Genomic DNA, 24,452 nt, shown 5'->3' with positions numbered 1-24,452 from the left:
CTGCTATGAAGAACCCAGAGTCGAGTGGGGGCAATGGACATGCAAAGAGAAGGAAAGAAATGCAACACGGTGGGACAAAATGCCCAAGAGGTCTCCATGCGTGAAACGGAGTGATTAATGAGAGCTGGAAGGATGTGTGAGACTTCCTGGAGGAGGTGCCTTTGAGCTGACCATTTGGGGTAGAAATGACAGGAAAAAAGCCAGTTGAGGAAAAGGGTGGACAAAGGCACCAAGGTAAGGCAGTGTGGGAGCAGTAATCAGGGGTAAAGTAACAGGTAGGGTTGGTGCTCACAGGGCACGGAAGAGGCCCAACTCCAGACCGAAGATGACACAGCTCTTGCACAGGGCCGTGTTCCAGGAGGGAGCACTGAACGAGGCTGGTCTGGTTCAAATCTTGGCCCTTCACATACTTACCCATGACCCTGTTCTGTGTCTCAATTTTCTCATCTGTAAAATGAGGATTCTAATACCTAACCTTCAGAGCTGTTGAGAGCATTAAGTGAGATTACAACATGAGATTACATTAAGTGAGATTACATGAGATTAGCACAGAGTAGGCAGTCTGGGAAATGGGGTTTCCTATCTCTCTTTGGCTTTTTGTTAATATACAGATACTCCTGAGATAAGCTATAGTGGGCGTGTGTTAACTATTTATATAATCAGGATGAATGAGATGATCAGAAAGTTTACTGAAAAAGTTATGAAAGGACAGGGAGGCAATGGAGGGAGAAATGCATACCTTTGGGGACAGGAAAGACAAGAAAGGAAACAAACAAACTGGGGACCCTGGGGAAAAAGACAAACTTCATCAGCCTCTAAGTTTTGCCAGCAGACTGCCTTAAATTCAGTTTGTTTGTTTAAGGAAGGAGAAGAAAGAAATGGGTTCCCATCCTAGGGACAGTCATGGGTCACAGTCTTGGGCAGAAGAGGGATGGGGGTGGTTGGGGGCTAGAAGTGGACAGGGGTGTGTGTGGTCTGCTGTGGAGTCACCTTCTGGCCTCTGCTGCCGTGGTGGTGAGAGGAGAAAGAGGGTGAGAGAGAATGTCACCATTCAAAGTGGTGAGCCATGGTGAGACATGAGGTAGAATTCAGGAGCCTTAGGGTGGCCTCCCTGCCAGATTTCACAGGTACCTGGAATGCCACCATTAGCGCTGAAACACTGTCCCAGTGGATATCAGAGTGACCCATGTAACAAGTGACACACAAACCTTTAACATATAAACACTGAATACTTTAGAGTTGATTAGTTTATTAGTATTTTTCCAAACCTGAAGAATGGTGAAAGTAAATTTGTGGTAAAAAGTGTGAAAGTAAGTGTGGGGAAAACAGTAAGTATGGCTTTGGGCAAGCCATTTCCCTTCTATGGCTCTCAGTTTTCCCATCTGCACAATGAGGGGGTTGCACTGTGCGATCTCTAAGACACTGAATTTCAGTCTGTTCTCTACCCATCAGTGGATATGTGAGATGCAATGCAGGGGTGCTGGCCTGTCCCTGGTAATGAGTGAGGATATGAGCAAAGCAGTGAGTACAGCCTGGAATTTCAGCTACTCAGGGGGCCGAGGTACGAGAATCACTTGAACTTACGAGGCTGAGGTTTCAGTGAGCTGAGATCTGGCCACTGCACTCCAGCCTGGGCGACAGAGTGAGACTCTGTCTCAAAAAAAAAAAAAAAATTCTATGACTATGATTCTAAGAGTGTAAAATTCCAAGATTTTCTTTAGAATTAGTAGAATAGTCAAGATTGGGGGCAGGGCAAGGCGTGGTGGCTCACACTGTAATCCCACCACTTTGGGAGGCTGAGGCAAGTGGATCCCTTGAGGTCAGGAGTTTGAGACTAGCCTGACCAACATGGTGAAACCCCGTCTCTACTAAAAATACAAAATTAGCCAGGTGTGGTGGTGCACACCTGTAATCCCAGTTACTTGGGAGGCTGAGGCAGGAGAATTGCCTGAACCCAGGAGGCGGAGGTTGCAGTGAGCAGAGATCGTGCCATTGCACTCCAGCCTAGGCAACAAGAGCGAAATTCTGTCTCAAAAAAAAAAAAAAAAGACTGGGGGCAGGTTGCACCTCCTAAAGGGTGGGGCTCCTAGTTCCCCCAAGAGCAGGGAAGTCAAGTGAATGTTCTGTTGATGGGCTCTATTCAGAGCGTTTGGGAGGCCTTTCAGGCCACGCTGACCAAGGAGGAGGCCTGCTGGAAAAGTGGCAGAGAGGTAGGAATGAGCCCAGAGCACCAGGCTTAGGCTAGGGCGCTGTTCCGTAACTCACTAGCGTTGCAGTCATGCCCTCTGCTTTAGCCAGGGCTTTTCTGGCTGCAGGAGCTGAGACCCCACTCTAGTCAACTAAAGTAAAGGGGACTTTCACATAAGGATAGAGTGAAGCCCACGGGAGTCCAAAGACAGGCACGCAGGCCTGAGGGACTGAGCCCCTGGACTAGAAAAGAGACACACTGAGGTAACTGTCTTCTGTTTCTCTCAGGAGCCTCACAACCATCTTATTTTACCTGTATGTCTAGAAAATTCTGTCCCTCAATTGGCAGCTTCCCAGTGTTTTCTCACCTCTGCTCCCAGCCTCTTCTGCTCTCAGGCCCTCCAGTCTGGGTGGGCATTTCAAACCGCCCGGGTGTCGCAACATCCCCATTCACAATTCCTGACAGAGAATCGAACTGGCTCCGCTCCCAGGCCAGCCTAAGGCAGGGGGTCCGTCCAGACCTGGTCCCACCAGCTGGGCGGGGCCTGGGCGGGGTCCCCGGGAGCCTCCGGCCTGGGCACCCGCATCCTAGAAGGAGACCGCCCGGCGGTCCCGCGGCGCACTGGCGCCCTCGCCCTCGCGCTCCATAGTCTCAAAGAGCAGCCGCACCAGCGCCAGCCGTCCCTGGGCCACCAGGGCCCGGGCCAGACCCAGCACCTCGTCCGTGTGCCCGCGCCACACGCGCTGCAGCTCCTGGCGCAGGCGCGCCGCAGGGTACTTGTCCTGGGCGCGGCGTAGCCAGGCGTCCACCTCGCGGCCCAGCTCGCCGTCGCTCAGCTGTGCCTGGCTCCACTGTGCCAGCAGCGCCTCGAGCAGGCAGCCGAAGCCCTCGGTGTGGCTGGAGCCGGCGTCGTCCAGCTCCACCGCGCGCTTGAAGCAGGCCGCCGCGTTGGCGTCCTCGCCCTTGATGCGCAGGCACTTGCCGCGCAGCAGCTGCAGCTCGGGCAGCGTGGCACCCAGCTCCGACTCGCCCGCCTTGGCCAGGAACACCAGCGCCTGGTTCAGCGCCGCCTCGTCCACCGCCAGCAGCTCCTGCACTGCGTCCACGCCCATGTAGTAGTAGACCTGGGGTGGGGGACACGCCCTTCACTGCAGGCCCGGCTCCATGCTCATTCCCGCCCCACGCTTGCTTAAAAAAAAAAATCCATTCCTTCACTCATTCCCACCCTCTCTCCATCGACAATTATTAATCACACGTTTTATTCCTGCTCCTCTAGGAAAAGAGTACCCCGATTCCAGTTCCAGCCCCTTCACATCTAGCCATGTAACCTGGAGTAAGTCAATCTCTGGATCTCGGTTTTCTTGTATCTAAACTTATGATATTGTCACTTCTTGGTAAACATTCCCTGAACACAGAGAATAGATATCTTCTAGATCAAGAATAATGCCCACACTTCCCGAGTGCTTAGGAAGAGCCAGGCCTTGTTCTAAATGCTAAACACACATCTTACTCAATCCTCACCATGGCTGGAGGAGATGGGTACTCTTATGAGGGAGTGCAACTTTTTCCTTTGCATCCTGGCCTAGCCCTGGCCTAGCCTGGCAAGGAGTAAACAGATTCTTGCTCAGCTATTGGCTAAGCCAAAAGACTGCCTTACCTGCCCGATGTCCAGGTACGCCTTGAAGCCTGGGCACACCCTGACCACTTCCTCTAGGTCAGCCTTGGCGCAGGCCAGGTGGTTCCTGTCAGGCATGCCCCCAAGACCCATCTTGGCCCGCTCCAGGTCGTGCAGGTAGGCTCTGATGTGGATCTGCCAACAGAGAGCCAGCTTTTAGGAAAGATGATCCAGGCAAGAGCCTCTGTCCTCCTCTCTGTTCTAAATGAACCCAGTCTTTTTTTTTAACAGCAGCCAGGGAGGTTCTGTGTTGCAGTAGAAAGACCCTGAGGCTGGGACCCAGGAGTCCTAGGTCCTAGCCTTGGACCAACTTGGGCTAGCCACACCCTCTTTCTGGTCCTTAGTTTCCCTGTCTGCGCAATGAGTGAGTAGGATGAAGTAAAAGTCCCTTACTCATTCAACAGATATGTATTGAGAGCCCACCATGTGCCAGTTCCTATGTTGGGTACAGGAGGTACCGTGGTAACAAGATAGATGAGGTCCCTGCTCTGGTGGAACTTAACATTCCAGTAGGGGAGGCGGTCAGTAGTAAACAGTACTATTTCAAGTGGTAAGTGCTATGACAAAATAAACATGACAATAGGATAGAGATGATTGGGGAGGATTATTTTAGGTAGGATGGCAGCACCAATTTGGGGAGAGTCTATGTCAACAAGCAGTGTGGGAAGAATGGCAGGTAGCCCCAACTGACAAGCATCACATTACAAATGATCTCAGACCCTTGCTTTCCTTAATTCCTCCATTTTCCTCACACTTAGAGCATTTACAAAGTTTGGAGGTTTAGGAGGGGTGGGTTTGGGTTGGGTAGGAGGAAGCGAGGGAAAGAGGGCTATTGTTGTTGAAGGTATTAATGCTTTATAGTCATCAGAAGGGCTTTGGTTATAAGACAGCATCATGGAGGCAGGCAGAGATGAATCTCTGGCTTTCGGGTCAGTTGGACTAGGGTTTGAATTTCAGTCCTTCCCTCAACCCCTAGCTATTAGCCATGTCATCTGGAGGGAGTTCCACAACTCTATGAACCTGAACCTCATTTCCATACCTGAAAAATTAGTACGCGAATATCTTCCTGGGGGAATTACCATGATGTCTGAAAGAACATATTCTAGTCAGGAGCTAGCATATGGAAGGTGCTCAGTTCATTCATTCGTTCAGCAAATATTCACTAAGAGCCTCCTCTGTGCCAGCCACTGTTCCAGGCATTGAGAATGCAGTAGACAACAAAACCACAAAAATCCCTGCCCTCAAGTAGCTTATATGTTTTTGGGGAGAGAGAAAATAAACATGATAAAGATGTAAATAGTGTGTAGGGGAGTGATTAATGCTAAGAAAACTAAACCAGGAAAGGAAAACATAAAACGTTGGCAGTGGCGAGGTGTGGTGGCTCACACCTATAATCCCAGCACTTTGGGAGGCTGTGACTGGAGGATTGCTTGAGCCCAGGAATTTGAAACCAGCTTGGGCAACATAGGCAGAACCCTGTGTTTACAACAAATAGTTTTTTAAAAATTAGCTGGGCGGGTGTGGTGGTGCACACCTGTGGTCCCAGCTACTTGGGAGGCTGAGGTGGGAGGATCACTTGATGCCAGGAGTTCAAGGCTGCAGTGAGCCATGATCATGCCACTGCACTCCAGCCTGGGTGACAGAGTGAGACCCTATCTCTAGAAGAATTTTAAAAATAAATAAATTAATATATTTATATAAATATATATAAATAATATAAATATATATATAAAATTAAATGTTGCATGGCTTTGATATTTTCAATTAGATGGCCACTAGAAGACCTGTAGGAAGTGAGGGAGGAAGCCAATCAGATATCTGGGAGAAGAGCATTCCAGGCAGAGGCCCCGGCCAGTAGGGTTGGAAGACTGAGAGAGGCATGAACAGAGGGAGGTGGGGTAGAGAGCTCATGGGCCCAGGGCCATGCTTATGGGTCGCAGCATGGACTGAGGCTTTTACACAGATAGTGTGAGTTCCCTCCTCCTCACCGTTTCTTCTCCACCATCCTGTGCTCCTCTGGTCATCTGAGTGACCATTGGCACCACAGAGAGGCCAGGATCATAAGACACCAGATGGTGATGGAGGGAGGAGAGCAAAATTGGAGTCTCTGATTATTGAATGCAGTTCTTTGGGGAAGTTCCCTGCCTCCCTGGTTCTATGTGGCCTCATATGTAGGATGGCACGTGTCTGGCCTCTCTCACAGGATTCTTGTGAGCATTAAATCAGATCACGAATATGAAAGTGCTTGATGAAATGCAGAATTTTATAGAAATATTTTATTATTTACTATCATGGTTAATATTATTATCTCTAATAATAACCACATCCATGACAGTGAAGGAATTTCACTCCTGCCTCGTACCTGCTGGCAAAGTAATTAAGCCACTGAGACCAAGACTGGGAGAGGATTTGCCACTAGGTCATGTGGATGGTAGTGGAGAAGATAAGGGGATGGGGGGACTCTTCGGCTTGCAGTGAAGTAAACTTGGAGCTCCGAGTCTGCTTCCTCAAGCACATGGGCTCTGTGTGGGCTCTAGGGGGCGGGTCTGGGACCGGTGCAGGAAGCTAGCGGGAGACAGCACTCAACTAAGTGTGTAACTTGCAGAGCTAAATGACTATGCAGTGGACTGCCTCAAGAGACAGTGAGATAATTCACAAATATGCCTAATATTAAATTAGTAGCAGTCAGTCTCCTATGAAATCTTACTGTGTGCTTGATGCTGAGTTTTACATACAAAATCTAATGTAATTCTCTTAACAACTCTATGAGACATATTATCATCTACAGATAAAGAAACTGAGGCTTAGAATCTGGGCAAGAGTATTTTGCCAAAGGTCCCATAGCACGTGGTGTTGTGGGATTTGAACCAAGGCTGTCTGTGTTCAGAGCCAGAGCTCTGATCCACTATATTAAATGACCTCTACTGGCTTTCAGAAAAGCACCTCCTATGTCCAAGGCACTGTGCTTTAGATGCTACCTCACTGCGTCTGTTGACAACATTTTAAGGAAAGTGTTCTTATTTATATCTTACAGATTTGGGAACTGAGGTTGGGGGGGGGCGGTAAGTGACTTGCCACAAGTTCCACAAGGTAGAGAAGCTAGATTTCAATTCTGATCAGTCTGATTCCACCTGTGCCAATCCAGAAGAGGCTGGGGGCTCACTGACCAGGCATTGTAGAAGGGATTCCTGCAGTGAGTGGAGGCTTCTGCATTCTTTCACTCAAAAACCTTACAGGGCGAGTGTAGTGGCTCACACCTGGAATCCCAGCACTTTGGGAGGTCAAGGTGGGAGGACTGCTTGAGCCCAGGAGTTTGAGACCAGCCTGGGCAACATATGAGACCTCATCTCTACGAAACAAAACAAAAATTAGCTGGGTGCGGTGGTGTGCACCTGTAGTCCCAGCTACTTGGGAGGCTGAGGTGGGAGGATTGCTTGAGCTTAGGAGGTCTAGGCTGCAGTGAGCCATGGTGGCACCACCATACTCCAGTTGGGTGACAGAGTGAGACCCTGTCTCAAAACAAACAAAAAGCTGTATAGAACCCGACTGTGTTTTTTGATGGCTCCTAAGCTCCCTTCCACCATGAGGACTCCCTGACCCTTGGGCCCTGGCAACAGGGTCTTGGCCTATGGCCCTTGTTCTCTGATTCCCAGTGGCAGGGTGAGGTGGCGCAGGAAGTTGACCCACCTTGGCCCTTGTGCAGTACGCCTGCCAGTTGAGCTCTGGATCTTGTAGGACATCCAGGGCCATGTTACAGGTTCCAATGGCCATATCCTGCTTTCCTAGGAAGTAGAAGATTTTGGCCAGGCGATTCAGGATGGGAGGTTGGTTCTTGGCAATCTCGATGGCCTAGGTAAGGGAGGAGTGCAAAAGCAAACCACTTGCTTGGTCGTTAGCCAGAGCTGGCTAAACAGTGCTGAACCACAGGAACCCCATTTCTGGATACATCCATATCAACACGGTGCCCTTTACCCATATCCACCCTTATCCACCTGCCAGTAAGTTGTCATATCATAGAACCTAACACCTTGGGGCACAACCCATTGGCACTCAACTCCTGAGAGCTCGGCCCATGACCACATCACCTGTCACATCCAATAAAGCCTTCTAGACCCCAGTCAGACTCCTCCTTCCCAGTGTATGCTCCCCCATCTTCCCGGGGCAGGTGAGAGGAAGGGCCAGAGGCAACCCTCATCCCCCAACCTTACAAAGTATAGGGTTTTTACCTGGGTGATAGCACTTACCCCCACTATTGTCATTGACTGCTTCCTGTTGTAAGTGACTTACCTTAGGGTCACACAGCCTATGGGCAGGACTGGCAAGGAGACCCCAGCTAAACTCGTCATTCTACTTACTATGCCACTGGGGGTGGGGAGGTAGGGAACTCCTGGCAGAGGGAGTACTGTGAATGGAGGCCTCAAGGGAAAAAGTCTAAGGGTCTGTTTCAAGGCTGGAGAAATGGGCTGGGGCCAGATTTGTTTTGAATGAAGAGAGGATGGAGAGCAAGGTCTGGAGTAAGTGTACTTCCTGGGTGGGCCACGCGGTGGGGACTGATACCCAAAGAAGCCTGGGTTCTGGGTGGAGAGGCTGGGGTGCCAGGCTCCTTCTCAGTTTAGAGGGTGGGTATGGCTGGGGGCACATACCTTGCCGAAGCAGTCCAGAGGGTCGGTCCCCGAGTACCCGCAGTCATGGACGCCCATGGGGGTGGTGGAGAAGGTGTCATTCCGCTCCAGCAGCATCCCGAGGTAGCACCAGGCCAGGGCTGGGGGTGAAGGGTGGGAGAGGGTCACTAGGAAGCAGCAGGGTGGAGAGAGGGAAGGGGCCATCTCCATCCTAGGTGTTGCCCGTGAAGACAAAGCAACGGACAGTAGCGTGAGATCACTGAGGGCAACTAGCCAGGGACAGAGAGAAGCAAAGGTGGAGAGAGGGGCCCTGTGAGGGGTTAGTGAACCCGTTTTAGTGCTTATTCTGTGTTCAGTGTGTCATCGGGGGGAACTCATTTCAGGTATGTATGTCTCTTCTGACTTCAGCTCTCACCAGCTCTGGTGGTTCTAGTCCCTGTTCTTGCTCTCTGGCCCTGCAAAAAAATGACTCAACTCCTCTTCAACGGAGGCTTCAATCTTCTGACAATAAATAATTGGAAACAGGGGAAACTACCTCTCACCCTCCAGGTCACGAGCTGCAGACGGGGAAGCCTGCAGTCACAGTGACTTGTAGTTGGCATGTTCACTTGGGCAAGGTATGTGGGCTCCTTGAGGTGCACAGATGAGTGTAGGGGACAGAGCGAAGGAGGAAGAAACAGGAGCCAAGAGAGGGAGGTAGTGTCAGAGGTGGGTGCAATGCCAGCAGGCTGGTGGCGGGGGACAGAGGCTGCTGTCCCACCCATCCCCTGGGCCCCTACCTTGGTGGCGGGGGTCCTCAGACTTGAGCACTTGCCGGAGCAGAGCCAACGTGCGGTTGAAGGCGGGCAGCCTCTTCTGCTCCTCACTGCCCAGCTCCAGGAAGATACCATCTAGCCTGTGGCCGAGAAGGAGATGTGGTTGGGTGGCACCCCCCCAGCTGTCCTGTGTGCTGCCAGCCCTGCCCAGGCCCATGGTGGTGGTGGTGGGGTTTGGGGAGCTCTTTCCAGCAGGATGGACCCAGCCACCTTTGCCCTTACCCTGCTGACTGGGTACCAGGCCACACCTCTCCCTCCACCATCCCGTACCCCTGCCACCTTCTTGCCTGACCTGATGTAGAGTGTTGCCATGGTGAAATACCAGCCCCTTTTCTCCTCCATCGGGATCTAGGAAAACAGAGAACAGCCCCTGCTGCCATTACTGAGGTACTCTGGCCGTTGTTCATAAACTCCCACACTTGCTGAACCCCAAGAAGCAGCAGGCACAGTGGGAAGGGCTTTGACCTTAAACACCCTTGATTACAGTCCTGGCTCTGCCCGTGACTGGCTGGGTGGCCTTGGGCAAGTCACTTCACTTCTCTGACTACAGAGGCTTTGTAAGGACCCCCAGTGAGGTGCCTATCCTAGAGCAGGTGTGGTAAGCATTTCCTCCCACACCCTCCACAGGCTCCCCAACCCCAGGGCGCATACCCCACTGCCCACCCTCTCCTTCACGCCCACCCGCCTCTCCCTTTGGTGCCATCCCTGCAGTCTTCACCTTCCTGAGAAAGCCCCTTTGGGCATGTTAAGTGAACCCAGCTCAGCTGAAGCCCAAGACCCCCCGAACTGTTTTGCCATTATTATTCCTGCCAACCTTGCTGTGCGACTTGGGCACCAGATAAAATATTTATGCTGTTATTTATGGGAGTAGCTGCTCCGGCTTCAGGAAGGAATTTTAATGAAAACCAATAAAACCCCCAGTGCATATCAGCAGCTCCCCCTCAGGCTCCAGACCCTCCCTCCACATTCATCTCCCGTCCCTGATCTGGAGGCTTCACTCTGCACTCGCCACCCCCACTGTGGCCTCCTCAGCTGTGGGGGAGGGGGGTCCATCTTCTCTCTACCCCCATCCCCAGCAGCTGGGGTGAATGCATTTGTCAGCACCTACGGCATAAGGCCCTGCGTTGGGTGCTCTGGGAATGTGGCACTGAATGGGACCTGCACCCTGACCCGAACGCACTCACGACCTGGCAGCGGAAGCAGACCCAGGCTTCAATAATAGGATGCGGCTCAGTGCCTGCATGTGCCAGGATCCACACCCATCTTCTCCATCTCACAACAAACCTATCAAGTAGCTGTTATCCCCATTTTATAGAGGAACATATTGAAGCTCAGAGAGATAAAGTGATTTGCCTGAGGTCACACAGCTTTTGAGTGCCAGAGCTGGGATCCGGTCCCCGTTTATCAGCTTCCAAAGCCCATGCTTGCTTCCCCACACCGGGTTGCCAATAGCTGTGGTATGAAGCCAGGTCTGATCAAGGCCATGAGAGTGGTACAGAGGGAGTGCGGGGGATAGGCGGGCCACTCCCAGTTGGGGGATGAGGGCTTAAGGAGGGTCTTGGGTCACATTGGCACTTCAGAGGGTGGGCTCCAGATGGAGAGCTCCCATGAGCAGAGGCCTGGAGACGTTAGGGATGGGGAGCTGATGGGTGTGCAGCACAGAGTGTGTGAATGGGGACCGGGGGGGGGCCCAATGCTAGCAGGTTAGGCTGTGGCTGCTCCGGGGACACCTTGGATGAATTTGGAGGGAGGAAGAAAGCGAGGGGTCCTTATGAGTCAGATCCCACCAACTGGTATGACTGCCCTTCAGGACAGGGTCTGGAACCCAGGTCCCAGTCAGACCACCCAGAAGGGGTCCCACTAATTGCATTTCTCAGTCAATATTCCCTGAGTAGCTTCTCTGTGTGGCTCTCGGCTGGGCAATAAAGACAGGAGACAGAAGGCAGGTCCCACATTTAGGGACTCTGGGTCCTGCAGGAAAGCCAGACCCAAAGACACAATTAGAGTAGAAGGAACACGGGGGCTATGGGAGCCTGGGGAGGTATCCTATGCAATCCAAGGACTTCCCCATGGTTTTCCAGAGGAGGAGGTACTAGGGCAGGGTCCTCAAGGACAAGTAGGAATCACTCAGGTGAATACAGTGAGAAAAGGCAATCTAGGAGGATGGGACATCAAGTGCAAAAGCTCAGAGAAGAGCGAGCAAGGTGTGCTGGGGTCTGCCTGCAGCCCAAGGACTGGAACCCTGATAGTAAGGGGTGAAGGGAAGAGCCAGCAGGGGCATAATCAGGAGGGGCTTCTGAGTGCCAGGGTCAGGACTTGGAGCTCATCTGCAGGGTAGTGGGGAGCTATAGAAGGAGAGAGAGCTGGGGGGGTTGGGCACAGTGGCTCATGCCTATAATCCGAGCACTTTGGGAAGCTGAGGCAGGAGGATCTCTGGAGCCCAGCAGCAGTTCAAGACCAGCCTGTGCAACATAGTGAGACCCTGTCTCCTCAAAAATCAAAATCAAAATAGCCAGGCACAGTGGTGCACATTTATAGTCACAGCTGCTCTAAAGCCTGAGATGGGAGGATTATTTGAGCCCAGGAGTTTAAGGCTGCAGTGAGCTATGATAGCACCTCTGCACTCCAGTCTGGGCAAAAAAGTGAGACCTTGTCTCAAAAAAAAAAAAAAAAAAAAAAAAGAGGCTAGAGCTCAGGAATGCCAAAATCTGATTGCTGTGTGCTTTTACATTTGTATCACCTTGAAGGGTAATACTGTTACTTAGGTGGGAATAAGCAAAAAGGCAGGTACAGAACTCTGGATACCCTTATCTGCTTTACTTACACTGGACCTGGGACGGAAGAAGGAGACTGGGATTTATGGAGCACCTAGTGTGGGCCAAATTGGCATGATGTGTCAAAACCTGACCATGCGAAGGATCACGGGCACGTGGTGCCTCAGGCTTCCTGGCTTCTTCTTCTTCTCCTTCTCCTTCTCCTTCTCCTTCTCCTCCTTCTCCTTCTCCTCTTTCTCCTTCTCCTTCTTCTCCTTCTTCTTCTTCTTTTGAGATGAAGTCTTGCTCTGTCACCCAGGCTGGAGTGCAGTGATGTAATCTCGGCTCACTGCAACATCTGCCTCCTGAGTTCAAGCTATTCTGCCTCAGCCTCCCGAGTAGCTGGGATTACAGGTGCCTGCCACCATACCCGACTAGTTTTTGTATTTTTATTAGAGATGGGGTTTCACTATGTTGGCCAGGCTGGTCTCGAATTCCTGACCTCAAGTGATCTGCCCGCCTTGGCCTCCCAAAGTGCTGGGATTACAGGTGTGAACCACCGTGCCCGGCCCCCTGGCTGCTTCTATGTGAGTGATCCCATGACCTCTGGTCCCTCACCTGCTTTGTGGTTGGCTCAACTGAGTCATGGTGGGGAGAAAGAGAACCCACTCTCCCTTCCTTGCTCCTGGTGAGGGAGCCTAGCATCCAGCAAGAACAGGTGTAGTAGACTTGGGGGGTGGGAATGTGAAGAGCTGAGGTTTGTGTGCCTGGCAGGCCTGGTCATATGAGATGGGCAACCTTGGGGGATGAGTTACCCCTGGCAGGTTATGTCCTTATCTGCAAAGGAGGATAATCATATGGGCTTCTCAGGAGTTGTGAGGGCAGTGCCTGGCCCAGAGTAAATGTCTGTTCCCTTCCTCCTGGTCTGGGTAGAGCTGAGAGCTGAGTGGGGTTAGGGTTCTCTAGGAGGTTGCTTTGTCTGCTGTGGCATGTTTCAGTGCCCAATGAGGCAACATGGTCTTTGGCCCTGGAATCTGGAGCCATCCTGGGGCACCCTGCTATCCTCTCCCCACTATGCTCCCAGGACCTCAGAATCTCCAGTCCCCTATTGGGTCCCAGGCACCTTTCTTGCCTCCACAGGTCCCCAGTGTTGGAGACTAATGTGTTGTCCTCAGGACTTTCCCAGCCACTCTCTTGTTTGGTATTCGAGTGGCAAGAAATTAAATTATGTGTCCAAACCACACTTAGTACATGATAGAGCTGGGGCTTAGACTCATGCCTCCATGATTCTATTCCTAAGCCTTGTCCACAACACTCAGTTATCCTGATCAATCTCCTTACTAGATATCCGAGGACACCGAGAAGAGAGAGGCGAGGTGGCTTACCTAAGGTTCCACACTAGTTAGCATCAGAGCTTACAATCCAGTGGTTTCACCACCACTCTGCGCGCTGTGGAGTATTACTGATTAATTCAAGAGACTGGTTATGGTTTTCACTAAGCAAGCAATACCACCACCTGGTGGCAGTATGCCTGAATTGCAGGGGCAACTCCTAAGGGTCAACTCTCCTTCCCTTCAACTTGATGACTAAAATTGATTTTCAAAAAAGTAGCTAGTTGGGTGACATCTGTGTGACAAATCCCTAAAGTAGTCCCTCATCAGATCCAGCTTAAGAGCTGCATTTGCAGGAGGGCTTGTGGGGTTGCAGATGGGGTCAGTGGATATGGAACAGAGGTAATGCAATACACAGATCTAGTCAGAAGCCTCACTGTGCCTGGGCTTTACTCCTCTATCCCTGTGGTGAAGCTGGTGTTGGATGTTCACTCTGTGCTGCAATTCTGGCTCTAAAATAGACTGTCTGTCTCTCTCTCTTTTTTTTTTTAGACGGAGTTTCGCTCTTGTTGCCCAGGCTAGAGACCAATGGCGCAATCTTGGCTCACCGCAACCTCCACCTCCAGGTTTAAGCCATTCTCCTGCGTCAGCCTCCCAAGTAGCTGGGATTACAGGCATGTGCCACCATGCCCAGCTAATTTTGTATTTTTAGTAGAGACGGGGTTTCTCCATGTTGGTAAGGCCAGTCTTGAACCCCCAACCTCAGGTGATCTGCCCGCCTCGGCCTCCCAAACTGCTGGATTACAGGCTTGAGCCACTGTGTTCGGCCTTGGACTGTCTCTTTAAAAATCCTTCTGGTTGTAACTTAAGCAGTAACTGAAGCAGCCGCTGAAGCTGTTACCAGGGGCAACCTGGCAAGCCATAGTGCGTTAAATTAAATTAAGCAGGCTTGTGACTGCCCCCTCCCCTCTTGGAGAAGGGAGGGGGCATTCCACCTCTATCCTGGAGGATAAAGTTGCTGTGAAACCTCTTATGGCTGCAAGGAATTCAGTTACAGAGTTTACGACTCCCAGAGGCAAGGTGTTCGGAGGCAGCCTGGGAGGAGGCTCACAGGACTTCTGCCAAAAGAGGAGTATTTATGGTGAACCTGCCTGGGGTAGGTCGCCTCCGGTCAGGACACCCCCCCACTTTCTTTCATTTGGTCCTTATCACAATCCCATGGGCTGGGGATTCCGTGGTCTATGAGAGAGTCTGGCCAGCGTGTGAGTCCAGGCTTTGTGCTGGAGGAGCTTACATTAGGCTGCTGTTCTGTGGCAGATTCATGGGAGGGAACTAGGCGAGGCCCATGCTGACCCTAAAATGAAATCTGTAGACCCTGGTACAAGCTGAAGGTGAGAGAGACAGATCTCAGGTGAGGTGTTCTCAGCACACTTCCTAGCTCTTCTGAGGCCCTCGCTATTACTTTCCTTATATTAGGGATGGGGAAACCGAAGCAGAGACCTGCCTATTTGACCTGGTACTTCAGGCCAGGTCTCTCTGACTTCAATGCTCTTCCCACAAGATCCAGCTGCAAGGAGCTACTGTTTGTACGGTGTTTACCATTTACAAAGGGCTTTCACACAGATTCCGTGTGATCCTCAGAACAGCCTCATGGAATGTAAAGGGAGTATCATTACCCTCTTCATACAGCTGGGAAGACTGAGGCAAGATGCTATGTTCAGAGTCACATGTCCAGTGTGACAGCCTTGACTGAAACCTGGAGATGATGTTCTTTTGCTATACTAATAATAGCAACTTTTGAACACTTACTATGCACCAGGCACTTCATTTACATGTGTTACCCCATTAGGCTTTCTCAAGGGTTACCTATGGGGTAAGGATTGTTATTCTCCCAAGTTACAGATGAGGCAACTGTGGAACAGAGTGGTTAAGGCATGCACCCAGAGTGACACAGCTAGCAGGTAGTAGGGCTGAGAACTCTGCGACTTAGCTCCAGAGTCTTTGCCTCCAACTACCTTAGACAAGTGGTTCTCAAAGTGTGGCCCTCGGTTCAGCAACATCAGCAGCATCACCTGGGAATTTGATAGAAATGCAAATTCTTGACCCACTGAATCTAAAACCCACTGGGAGCCCAGCAATCTGTGTTTTAACAGGCCCCCCACTGCATGCTGAAGTTTGAGAACCATTGCATGAGGCTCTCACTGTACTACCCTAAGGTGGAGCAAAAATGGGCTAGAAAATTTCTCTCTTTTTTAGTAAGTAAAAGGTCAGAAATTGTGATCCTCAGGGAAGCCTGAAGATCGAAGCTCCTGTGGGCTGGGTGAGTAAGCAACAAAGGTTAGTGACCTGGCAGAAGCTGCAGGAAATGGTAGGATTAGGATAAGCCATTACCAGAGCAGGTATGTCTTAACTCGGGTCGGGTAAAAGGTTCAGCATCCCATTTACTTCAAAAGACAGCCCCGAAAGAAGGAAATGTTGGGGAGCTTGGCTATTTTAAGTTATTCCAATAGAAGATCTTTCACTACACCAACGACTTACAATATATATGGATTTGAATAGGCTATACAGAGACTTTGCTGGTTCTTAAAGAAAATATTTGCCTTGTATTTTGAACTTTGCCCCTGATGACGGGCTGTCCTCTGGATTCAGAGTCAGTTCCTGAAAGCTGACTAATTTTCTTTCTGGGGAGGAGGAATGACAAACAGGAAAGAGAATGAACATTTCTCTAGTGTCACTGGGCTCCTCAGTGCATCATGGCACTGGGTTCTCACAGCAGCCTTAGAAGGTGTAATGCATCTTCCTCCTTTTACAGATCAGGAAACAGAGACTACAGAAAAAGCCACCAGCCCAGCCCCATAGCCCAGGGCAGAAGTGCCAGGATTCAAGTTCAGATCTGCCTTCCTCCAATGCCCCTGTTTTTTCCACCTCATCCTGCTGACTCCGTGAAGGCTGACACTGCAGAAATAAAAGTCACAAGGTGGCAGGCCTGTGGATATGTCCTTCCTGCACAACTGGAATGTCCTCTGTGATGACACAGAACAGCCTTTCTGCTCCTGCACACCGAGCCCCGCCCCACCTGGCCCCAGCCTGCCGCCTGTGGGCCATGTACAAGACAGACAGGGAAGAGGGTTGCTGTTCCCCACACCCAGCTGCAGGTGGTGATGCTCTTGTGCTCCTGCCTTGTCAGGTGTGGGGAGGAAACAGAGGTTGAGATTGGAGTCCCACCCCTGCCTCTCACTCCTCTAGGGGTCCTGGAGAGCCCACTGGCATGGCTCAGCTTCTACATCTGCAAACAGGGGTGACCCCACGTGGCCTGCCTGCATCAACAGGCATGTTGGCTGGGGTGATATGTGCACAGGTGGAGGGAATTTGGGATTTGAGTGTTATGCCATAGAAGCAAATATTTGGCCCTGTCTTGGGCTCCCTGGACAGTTCCCTGTGGATTTTAAGCTTTGAGCAGCTCCCTGTTGGTCAAAGCTCCTTTCTGGTCCTAGGTCTGTCATGCAAACACAGGCCCTGTCAGTTTTGCTCTGTGCTGGATCCCAGACTTGCTGGACTGCGTTGAGCCACTTCTCTGTTTCACTATCCCTAGTGAGAGGGCAATTCCCTGTCTGGTCCAGCGTCCAAATCCAACTCTAGCACCGGCAGTAGCTGAGTGGGTCTGCAGGAGTCTCTTACCCTCTGCAGTAACAACAGTGATGCCTGAATTTTCTCAGCTCCTCCCGTGGGTCTGTGCGGTGCTGCACTCTAACATGCATCATCTTTTCTCCTGCAAAAGAGGTGGTTGGGCCAGATGATGCTTAAAGCAGTTTTGGCTCTGGGCTCCTGTATCTGTGAGGAGGAGGACACCCAGTTCTTAAACTTCCCAGCCAAGTGGGGAGAGAAGCCAGTAGCAAACTTAGAGGACATTGACATGCAAACGTGAGCGCCCCAAGGCCACAGAAGGTTGAAGCCAGACCCTCAGGAAAGCTGTGCATCCTCCTGGGCTTTGATGTCCCATAGTCCTGAGTTTAGTTCCTGCCAGCCACATGTGCCCCTGGGCAAGTCACAACACCTCTCTGAGCCTTGGTTTGCTGTCTGTAGAATGGGGTTAATAACAATGTGGATTTGCCAGCATTTCTGTGAGGATCAAATGAGATAATCGATGAAAAGCACTTGTGTGCACAGTGCCTGGGATATCATCCAGTTTCATCTACCTCTTCTTGTAGCTGAACCAAATCAAACCACTCAGAATTGTGGAGTCGTGTGTGTGTGTATGTGTGTGTGTATGTGCGCGCGGGTGTGCGTCTGTGAACACGAATACATGCCAGGGATCCTAGGCTTGCTGACCTCTGACACTCTCTTGGGCCTTCCTGCCAGGTCCCCACCCTGCTGGGCACAGTGATGGATTGGAATGCCCACACCTTTGTTTGTGAGGCTGGCCGCCTCCCTCCCCAGCTGCCTCAGCTGGCTGGTGAAGTGTGGACAGCCCTGCGTGCACTGGGTCAACCTGGGCAAGTCCCTTCCCCTCCCTGAGCCTGTTATGCCCGGGGTGTGAGGGGGAATCACAGCACCTGGCAGTGTGTCTGTGAGGTTTGAATAAAATTAAAATGCGCGAAGGCAGGTAAGATCCTGAGCTCAGTGCCCGGTGCACAGACACCATTGCAGGTGTGGTTCCTGTCATCACTCAGGGCCTGCCCTGGTGTGTGTGACTGCATGTGTGTTAAGGCACCAGTGTTTTGGGAAAAGGAGAAGAAAATAACATAACTGAGTTGGCTTGGGACAGGGATTTTTTTTTTCTCTTAGTAAGTTCAAGTTACCTTATTTTAAAAAATAGGGATTTTAAAGACAAAATCCAGATATTCGACTAAATTAAACAATGGCTGCAGACTCCCCTTGGTGTTCAGCTCTACGTCAGACATTGAGGAGGGTGGATGGGGAAGAGAGAGAAAAGCCCAAGACAGAATGCCCACACTCTAGGCGCAAGACAGAAACCACATGGGGGTAAACCAGAGGCTGGAAGGCTCTGTTGAAGAGCAGTGGTGAAGTGCTGTGGGCCAGAGCAGGCAGGGAGAAGCCCCAGGCAGGACCTCACGTGCCTCTGCCTGGTGGTCTTCATGTTCTCTCAATCCTCACAGCAACCATATGAGGTTCATGTTAGAACCCCATTTTATGGAGAAGGAAACTGAGGCTCAGAGGAATAAAGAATTGCCTGTAGCCAGCTAGTGATGGAGGCAGAATTCTCACCTGGTCTAACTCCAAAGCTTGTGCTCTTAATAGCTACTTAATCTAGAGATTTGACACTGACAGTCCATGTGTGAGTGTATATGTGCGTGAGAGATGGCGTGTGTAGACTTCCCAGTCTCTGGACATGTGTGTATATTTACAGGGGTGATGGGAGGAGGAGGGGAGTGATCAAAGCCATCTGTCTTCTCATATTTTTTTGTAATTTAAGAAAGAGAAATGTGGCTGGGTGCGGTGGCTCACGCCTATAATGCCAGCACTTTGGGAGGCGGAGGCAGGCGGATCACCTGAGATCAGGAGTTCAAGACCAGCCTGGCCAACATGGTGAAAACCAGTCTCTACAAAAATACAAAAATTAGCTGGGCATGATGACAGGTGCCTGCAATCCCAGCTACTTGGGAGGCTGAGGCGGGAGAATTGCTTGAACCCGGGAGGTGGAGGTTGCACTGAGCTGAGATCATGCCATTGTACTCCAAGGAAGGAAGGAAGGAAGGAAGGAAGGAAGGAAGGAAGGAAGGAAGGAAGGAAGGAAGGAAGGAAGGAAGGAAGGAAGGAAGGAAGGAAGGAAGGAAGGAAGGAAAGGGTAGGGAATGAAGAGCAAAGAAGGGAAGTCACAGAAACAAACCCCCTCCTATACAAACACTGATTATTTTTGGATTATGGGCTGAATGATTAACTTTTATAACGTTTTCTTGTATAATTTGTTATTATTATTTTGTAGTTTAGGTTAGCAGATGAGCAGCTGTTCACAGTTCTTCAGCAGCTCTTTGTCCTTTGAGCTCCAGAGGCTCTTCCCCACCTGGGAGAGTCCCAAGCCCCACAAAGATGGAAAATCTCTCACTGCAGGGGGTCCCTCCTCCTCCTCCTCCTTCTCCTCTTCTGGTCTGACTTTGACTTCACCTTCTACCTCATCCTTCCCAGTCTCTGGACACATGGCAACCCACCTACCTCCTCTCTCTCCATATTCCTCTGCCTTAGATTTCCAGGAGTACACCTGTGAGGGGTCTCCCCTCACCATCCTGCTAGCCATCTGCATTATACCCCACTTCTCTGAACTCTCCAGAAAGAGCAAAGACTTTGCAGTCAACCAGGGTGGCATGGATTTAACTGCCATTTACTAGCTCTGTGACCCTGGGCAAGCTTCATTCCTTGCCCCAGTTCAGCCAGCACTCAAGCCCCTCTGCTTTGCAGGCTCCACCACGGGGCCTTTGCACGCACCTATTGCCCCTGCTGGGTGTGTCCCCACTCATTCCCGCCTGGGAACTCCTGCTGAAGGGGAGTGTTCCCTCTCTGACTCAGTCACTCCCACTCTATCCACAGGGCCCAGACTTTCCAGGTCCCTGTTGATACCAAGCTTCGGTCCCCATATCCCCAGAGTGTACTTTCACTGTCAGCCCCTGGGGCCCTGTTTTGGGTTCAGAAAGTGTGACCTCTGGGTGTACAGTACTTAGAGATAACTGCCAATGACACAGGCCTGTGATGAATGCCTGTGTTCTCAGCCAGCAGTAGACATGTCTCTGATTTTTCCCTTTGGCTCCTACTCCCAGAAGAGGGGCTCAGGTAAGCATAGTTAATGAAGAAGCAAATGTTTGCTTCTCCTTTTGTTCAAGGGCCTCTTAAAGGCAGGGACTTCTTAAAAACAGAGTCTGGCACACAGTAGGTATTCAATAAATGTTAAAATGCTCAATAAATACCTCTCAGACATGCACAGAATTTTCCAGTTTATGGGCATTTTCACTCCCATCGTTTGTTGCATAATACCAATAAAACTGGAGCTGATCAATGCTTATGAAGCGGGAACTCAGGCAAGTGACAAGAGATGACAAGGGACTTGTCCACAGCCACATAGCAAAATAATAACAGAACTAGGTGCTCAGAACCAAACCTCTGGACTCTAAAATGATGCAACCATCATTAGTGTCATCCTGTCTGTAACTATTTCTTGAGCACCTACTCTGTGCCAGGTGCTTCAGAAGCATGTCATCTAATCCTCAGATGATAAATGGGGTCTCCAAATCCCAAACTCTCTCTGGAGGTTTGTGTAGGGGGCTGACCACAGCTGCTCTATGCAGAACTGTGGGGCAGCTGCTGGGCCACGCCCCAGGACACAGCATAGAGCTGGCAGCCACACCCCCGTGAAGCAATAGGCTCCCTCCCTGGAGTGCTGGGCATCCTGCTTTCCTGCTTAGCACTTTCTCATCTGGATGTTCACTCACTGGGGAGTCCCCACTGTAGCCATGTTCCCAGAGAGGGAAGAGCCAGCCTCTGTTTGATAGCTACCCCGGAATCACTGCTTTCCTGCTCACCTCCTCCAGGAAGACTTCCCCCAGTGAATGGCCTCCTAAGAGCAGGAAAGTGCCTCAAAGACCATGTAGCCCCTGCTTCCTGCACCCATTTTACAGATGAAGAAACCAAAGCCCGGGGAGGAGAAGGCCCCACTGTGGGTAGTGTTGCAGCTGAGACAAGAACCTAGGCCTCCTGGCTCCTAGCCCAGGGCTCTTCAGGCCCCTCTCTGCTGCCATGACCGGCTGCCATGACCACACTCAACACATCAATGTTGGCTGTGCCTTCCACGGAGGGTAGCCTGGCATTCAGGGCCACAGGCTCAGGATTGAAACAAGAGACCTGGGTTCTTGTTGACCTCATGCAATCAGTGGTCATGTCTACACTCAGCTTAAGAGCAGAGGAAGCTCTCCCAGCCAGGGAGAGGGAGGGGTCGTCTGTGACCCTGCTCATCCCTGTGCAGGCTCTTTCTAGGTGCTTTACAAATATTAACTGTTAATTATGACATCAACCAAGTGAAGGATGTCCCTATTTTACAGATGACAAAGCCTATGACATATGTAACATTACTATCTCCATCTTACAGAGAAGGAAAAGGAGATTGGTGGTGCTAAGCACTGATTTGAAGTGAGTGAGCATGGGGGAGCTGGAATTTGGACCCAGTCCATCTGACTCAGAGTCAACTCTCTTAACCCCTACCCTGCATGCTGTCCTTAAGTCAGGTCCATGCCCTCCAACCTGTAATTTCTGAGGTCTTGACTCTCACATCTTCTCTTACAGAAGCCATGAACATTCATGGAAAAGGCACTGAGGGGAGTGTGTGGAGCCTTTGTGAAGGGAGTTGTGTTACCCATGTGTGAAGGCTTGTTATTTACATATCACAAATCTAAAATATTATAAAACATAATTGTTAGCAGCTCAACCCTGTCTGTGCTGTGCCTTTGTGGAACCCCTCTGAACCGTGGTTTCCTATTCTGTAAAAGAGAATAATGCTCTACCACATCATTTGTTTGTCATTCAGTACAGGCTGCCTCCGAGATAGCCCCAGTGATCCCCACTTCCAGGTATTCGTGTCTTTGTGTAATCCTCCCCTTTGAGTGTGGGCTGAACCTGTGACTTGCTTCTAATGAGCAGAAAATAGCAAAAGTGGTGAAATGTCCATGTGGCAAGGAAAAGAGGGAAGCCATTGGCAGGAGCCAGTGAGGAACTGAATCCTGCCAACAGCATGTGAGTGAGCTTGGAAGAAGATCCCCCTAGTCAGGCAAGCCTTCAGATGAGACCACAGCCCAAGGGCACTGAGTGAAGCCATGCCTGGATTCCTGACTCACAAAAACTGGGCCATAATATATACTTAATATTTTAAATTGCTAAATTTTGGGAGTATTTGTTATGCAGCAGTAGATAATATACCTAGTATTTGCCTGTTGAGTGCTAGGCCCTATGCTGCACATATATCCATTCATTTATTAGATACATTTATTGAGTGCTACTGTGTGCCAGGTGCTGTGCCGGTGTGTATTGGGTTTACAGTGGTAAACCAGACAGACATTGTCCTCACTCTCAGAGACTTCACAGTTGAGCTGGAGGCTGGGAAACGGACAGTGTGAGCAGTGCTATGGGAGCCCAGAGGAAACGCTGACCCAGCCTGAGGAGTTAGTGGAGGCTTCCTAGAGGAGGGGATGTCTGAGACCAACCCGAGACTAAAGACAACCTTCTAGGCAAAGGTGGAGCCAAAGGGCACCCCAGGAAGAGGCTGAGAAAGGGACAAGGTGAGCTGTAAGGAGATCTGGCCCATGGAGGAACAAGGGGAAGTAGAGTGTGGCAAAGTGACACACAGTGGCTTGGAAGGGGGAACGTGGCAGAGGAAGGACAGAGAGGTAGATCATGGAGGATGTTAAATACCCATCAAAGAGCCTAGGAATTATCTGCCAGGCAGTGGGGACATGGCCCGCGAGATGGAGCACCACCACACTGGCAGCAGACGGGAAGATGAGGCAGAATGGTCAAGCTGGAGGGCAGGACCCCAAGGATGGGTGACAGCTGCTACACTGGTGCAGGCAGGAAGGTATGGAAGCTGGGCTGGCAGAGGAAGGCTGGAGAAGTGTGGAGAGACCTCAGAGATAACAGGAGTTTGAAGGGACAAGATTTGGGGACTGAATGGATGGGGATGGAAGTGAGAGGGAAAGAAGAGGTGGGAATGTGCCCAAGTTTCTGGCAGGATGCGTGATTGTCCTTTTACTTAGGTGGATGTGCACAGGCGCAGGAACAGGCACTTGCTGGGAGGAGCAAGGTAAGAAGGATGAATTGCCCAGGTTGAGCTTGTGCTGTTTCCAAAAGAGAGGCTTGGGCAGGCAGTCCTACTAGGAAGCGGTTCCACTCCCTAGACCAGGAGAGGGCTACAGGCGTGGCTGGGGCAGGCCAGGGATGCACATTGGACAGGTATTTGGGAGACCGAAGAACCAGGGTTGAGGGAGAGTCAGGGGTACCGGGGCATCTCTGCAGACAGAAGGGACCATGGTCACAGTCCTCCCAGCGGGAGGTAGGGAGACAGGGGTCACCCACCTGCTGCCCGTAGCCCAGCGCCTTGTCGTAGAGCGCGATGCCTGCCGCCAACCCTCGCGCACGCTCCTCTGGGTTGGCGCAGCCCACGTCGAAGCCGTGCGCGTAGCCCTGCTCCGCCAGGCAGCGAGCGGCGCGGAGCTGGGGGTCCCCGGCGGCTTCGGGCTCCTCCGCCAGGCCCATGAGGCCGGCCAGCCGCGCGGCGCACGCCTCCTCCTCTTCCTCCTGGCCCAGCCGTCCGTACACGTGTGCCAGATTGGCCCAGGCGTTGAGGTTGCCCGGGTGCTCGCGGGTCACCTCGAGGAAGCACTCGCGGGCCTCGTCCAGCTCCTCCAGGTAGAATGCGAAAGCGCCCAGGAGGTGACGCACGGCGGGGCGCTGCGGGGCGGCCGCCAGCTCGAGCTCCTGCCGCAGACCCTCCCGCTGCAGCTTCATGTCCCGGGCGCGCTGCGGGGCCGGCGAGTGCGGCTCGAAGTTCAACTGCATCTCCAGGTGAAAGTGGCCCGGCAGGTAGTCCAGGTCGTCGATGAGGGCGTCTAGGTCATCGGCCACAGCCTCCGGCTCCGCCATGGCTGCCCCCTCTGCTTCCTTGGTCTTGCCCTTGTGCCTGAGGCTGCGGAGGGCAGTGGATGGGGGCGTCCCCCGAGCGAGCGCCGTGCGGGAGGCGAAGGGCAGCCGGCAGAAGCCCCGGGCCCGGCAGCCTCTCGGTCTCAGGGCGCCTCCCGCAGGTGGGTGGGTCCGAGGAGTGCCCTATGGGTGTTTCCGCTTTCGCTGCTCAGCTGCTTCTAGACGCTGACATTGCACAACCAGGTGTGCCAGAAAAACAAGCGCATTGTCAAATACGAGGCGTGCAAACTTCAGTGCAAAGCAAAAGGCGTGTTTTTACTCTGCTAAGCAGGGAGGAAACTGAGGCTCAGAGGAGAAAACTGAGACTCAGAGGAGGAACAGAATTTGCCCAGATCACAGAACTGGGCGTACCCAAGTAGGTAGGCCTGGAACCCCA

At 51.6% G+C, this 24,452-nt stretch overlaps 1 protein-coding gene across 1 annotated transcript; it reads right to left on the bottom strand.

Annotated features, from left to right (window-relative positions):
* Positions 1-1,274: 1,274 nt before the first annotated feature.
* TTC22 (tetratricopeptide repeat domain 22) lies at positions 1,275-24,409 on the bottom strand. The gene is made up of 7 exons (XM_007978625.3): positions 23,453-24,409; positions 9,593-9,648; positions 9,265-9,380; positions 8,507-8,625; positions 7,551-7,712; positions 3,846-3,998; positions 1,275-3,312 (listed from the first exon to the last, which is right to left on the bottom strand). Exons 1-7 carry the CDS (start codon positions 24,017-24,019, stop codon positions 2,776-2,778), a joined length of 1,710 nt encoding a protein of 569 aa, XP_007976816.2. The 5' UTR covers positions 24,020-24,409; the 3' UTR covers positions 1,275-2,775.
* Positions 24,410-24,452: the final 43 nt, after the last annotated feature.

This window comes from Chlorocebus sabaeus, chromosome 20 (genome assembly GCF_047675955.1).
Source record: "Chlorocebus sabaeus isolate Y175 chromosome 20, mChlSab1.0.hap1, whole genome shotgun sequence".
NCBI classification, from domain to species: Eukaryota; Metazoa; Chordata; class Mammalia; order Primates; family Cercopithecidae; genus Chlorocebus; species Chlorocebus sabaeus.
The sequence above is the reverse complement of the archived record's forward strand: the minus strand, read 5'-3'. Positions and strand labels throughout refer to the sequence as shown.

What these genes read in the sequence shown, in the direction of transcription:
- TTC22 (XM_007978625.3), bottom strand. Translation starts at nt 24,019, where the DNA reads ATGGCGGAGCCGGAGGCTGTGGCCGATGACCTAGACGCCCTCATCGAC. An exon ending in ATGGCAACACTCTACATCAG is followed by an intron (nt 9,381 to 9,592) that starts GTCAGGCAAGAA and finishes TCTCGGCCACAG; the next exon opens with GCTAGATGGTATCTTCCTGG. An exon ending in TGAGGACCCCCGCCACCAAG is followed by an intron (nt 8,626 to 9,264) that starts GTAGGGGCCCAG and finishes CTTCACCCCCAG; the next exon opens with CCCTGGCCTGGTGCTACCTC.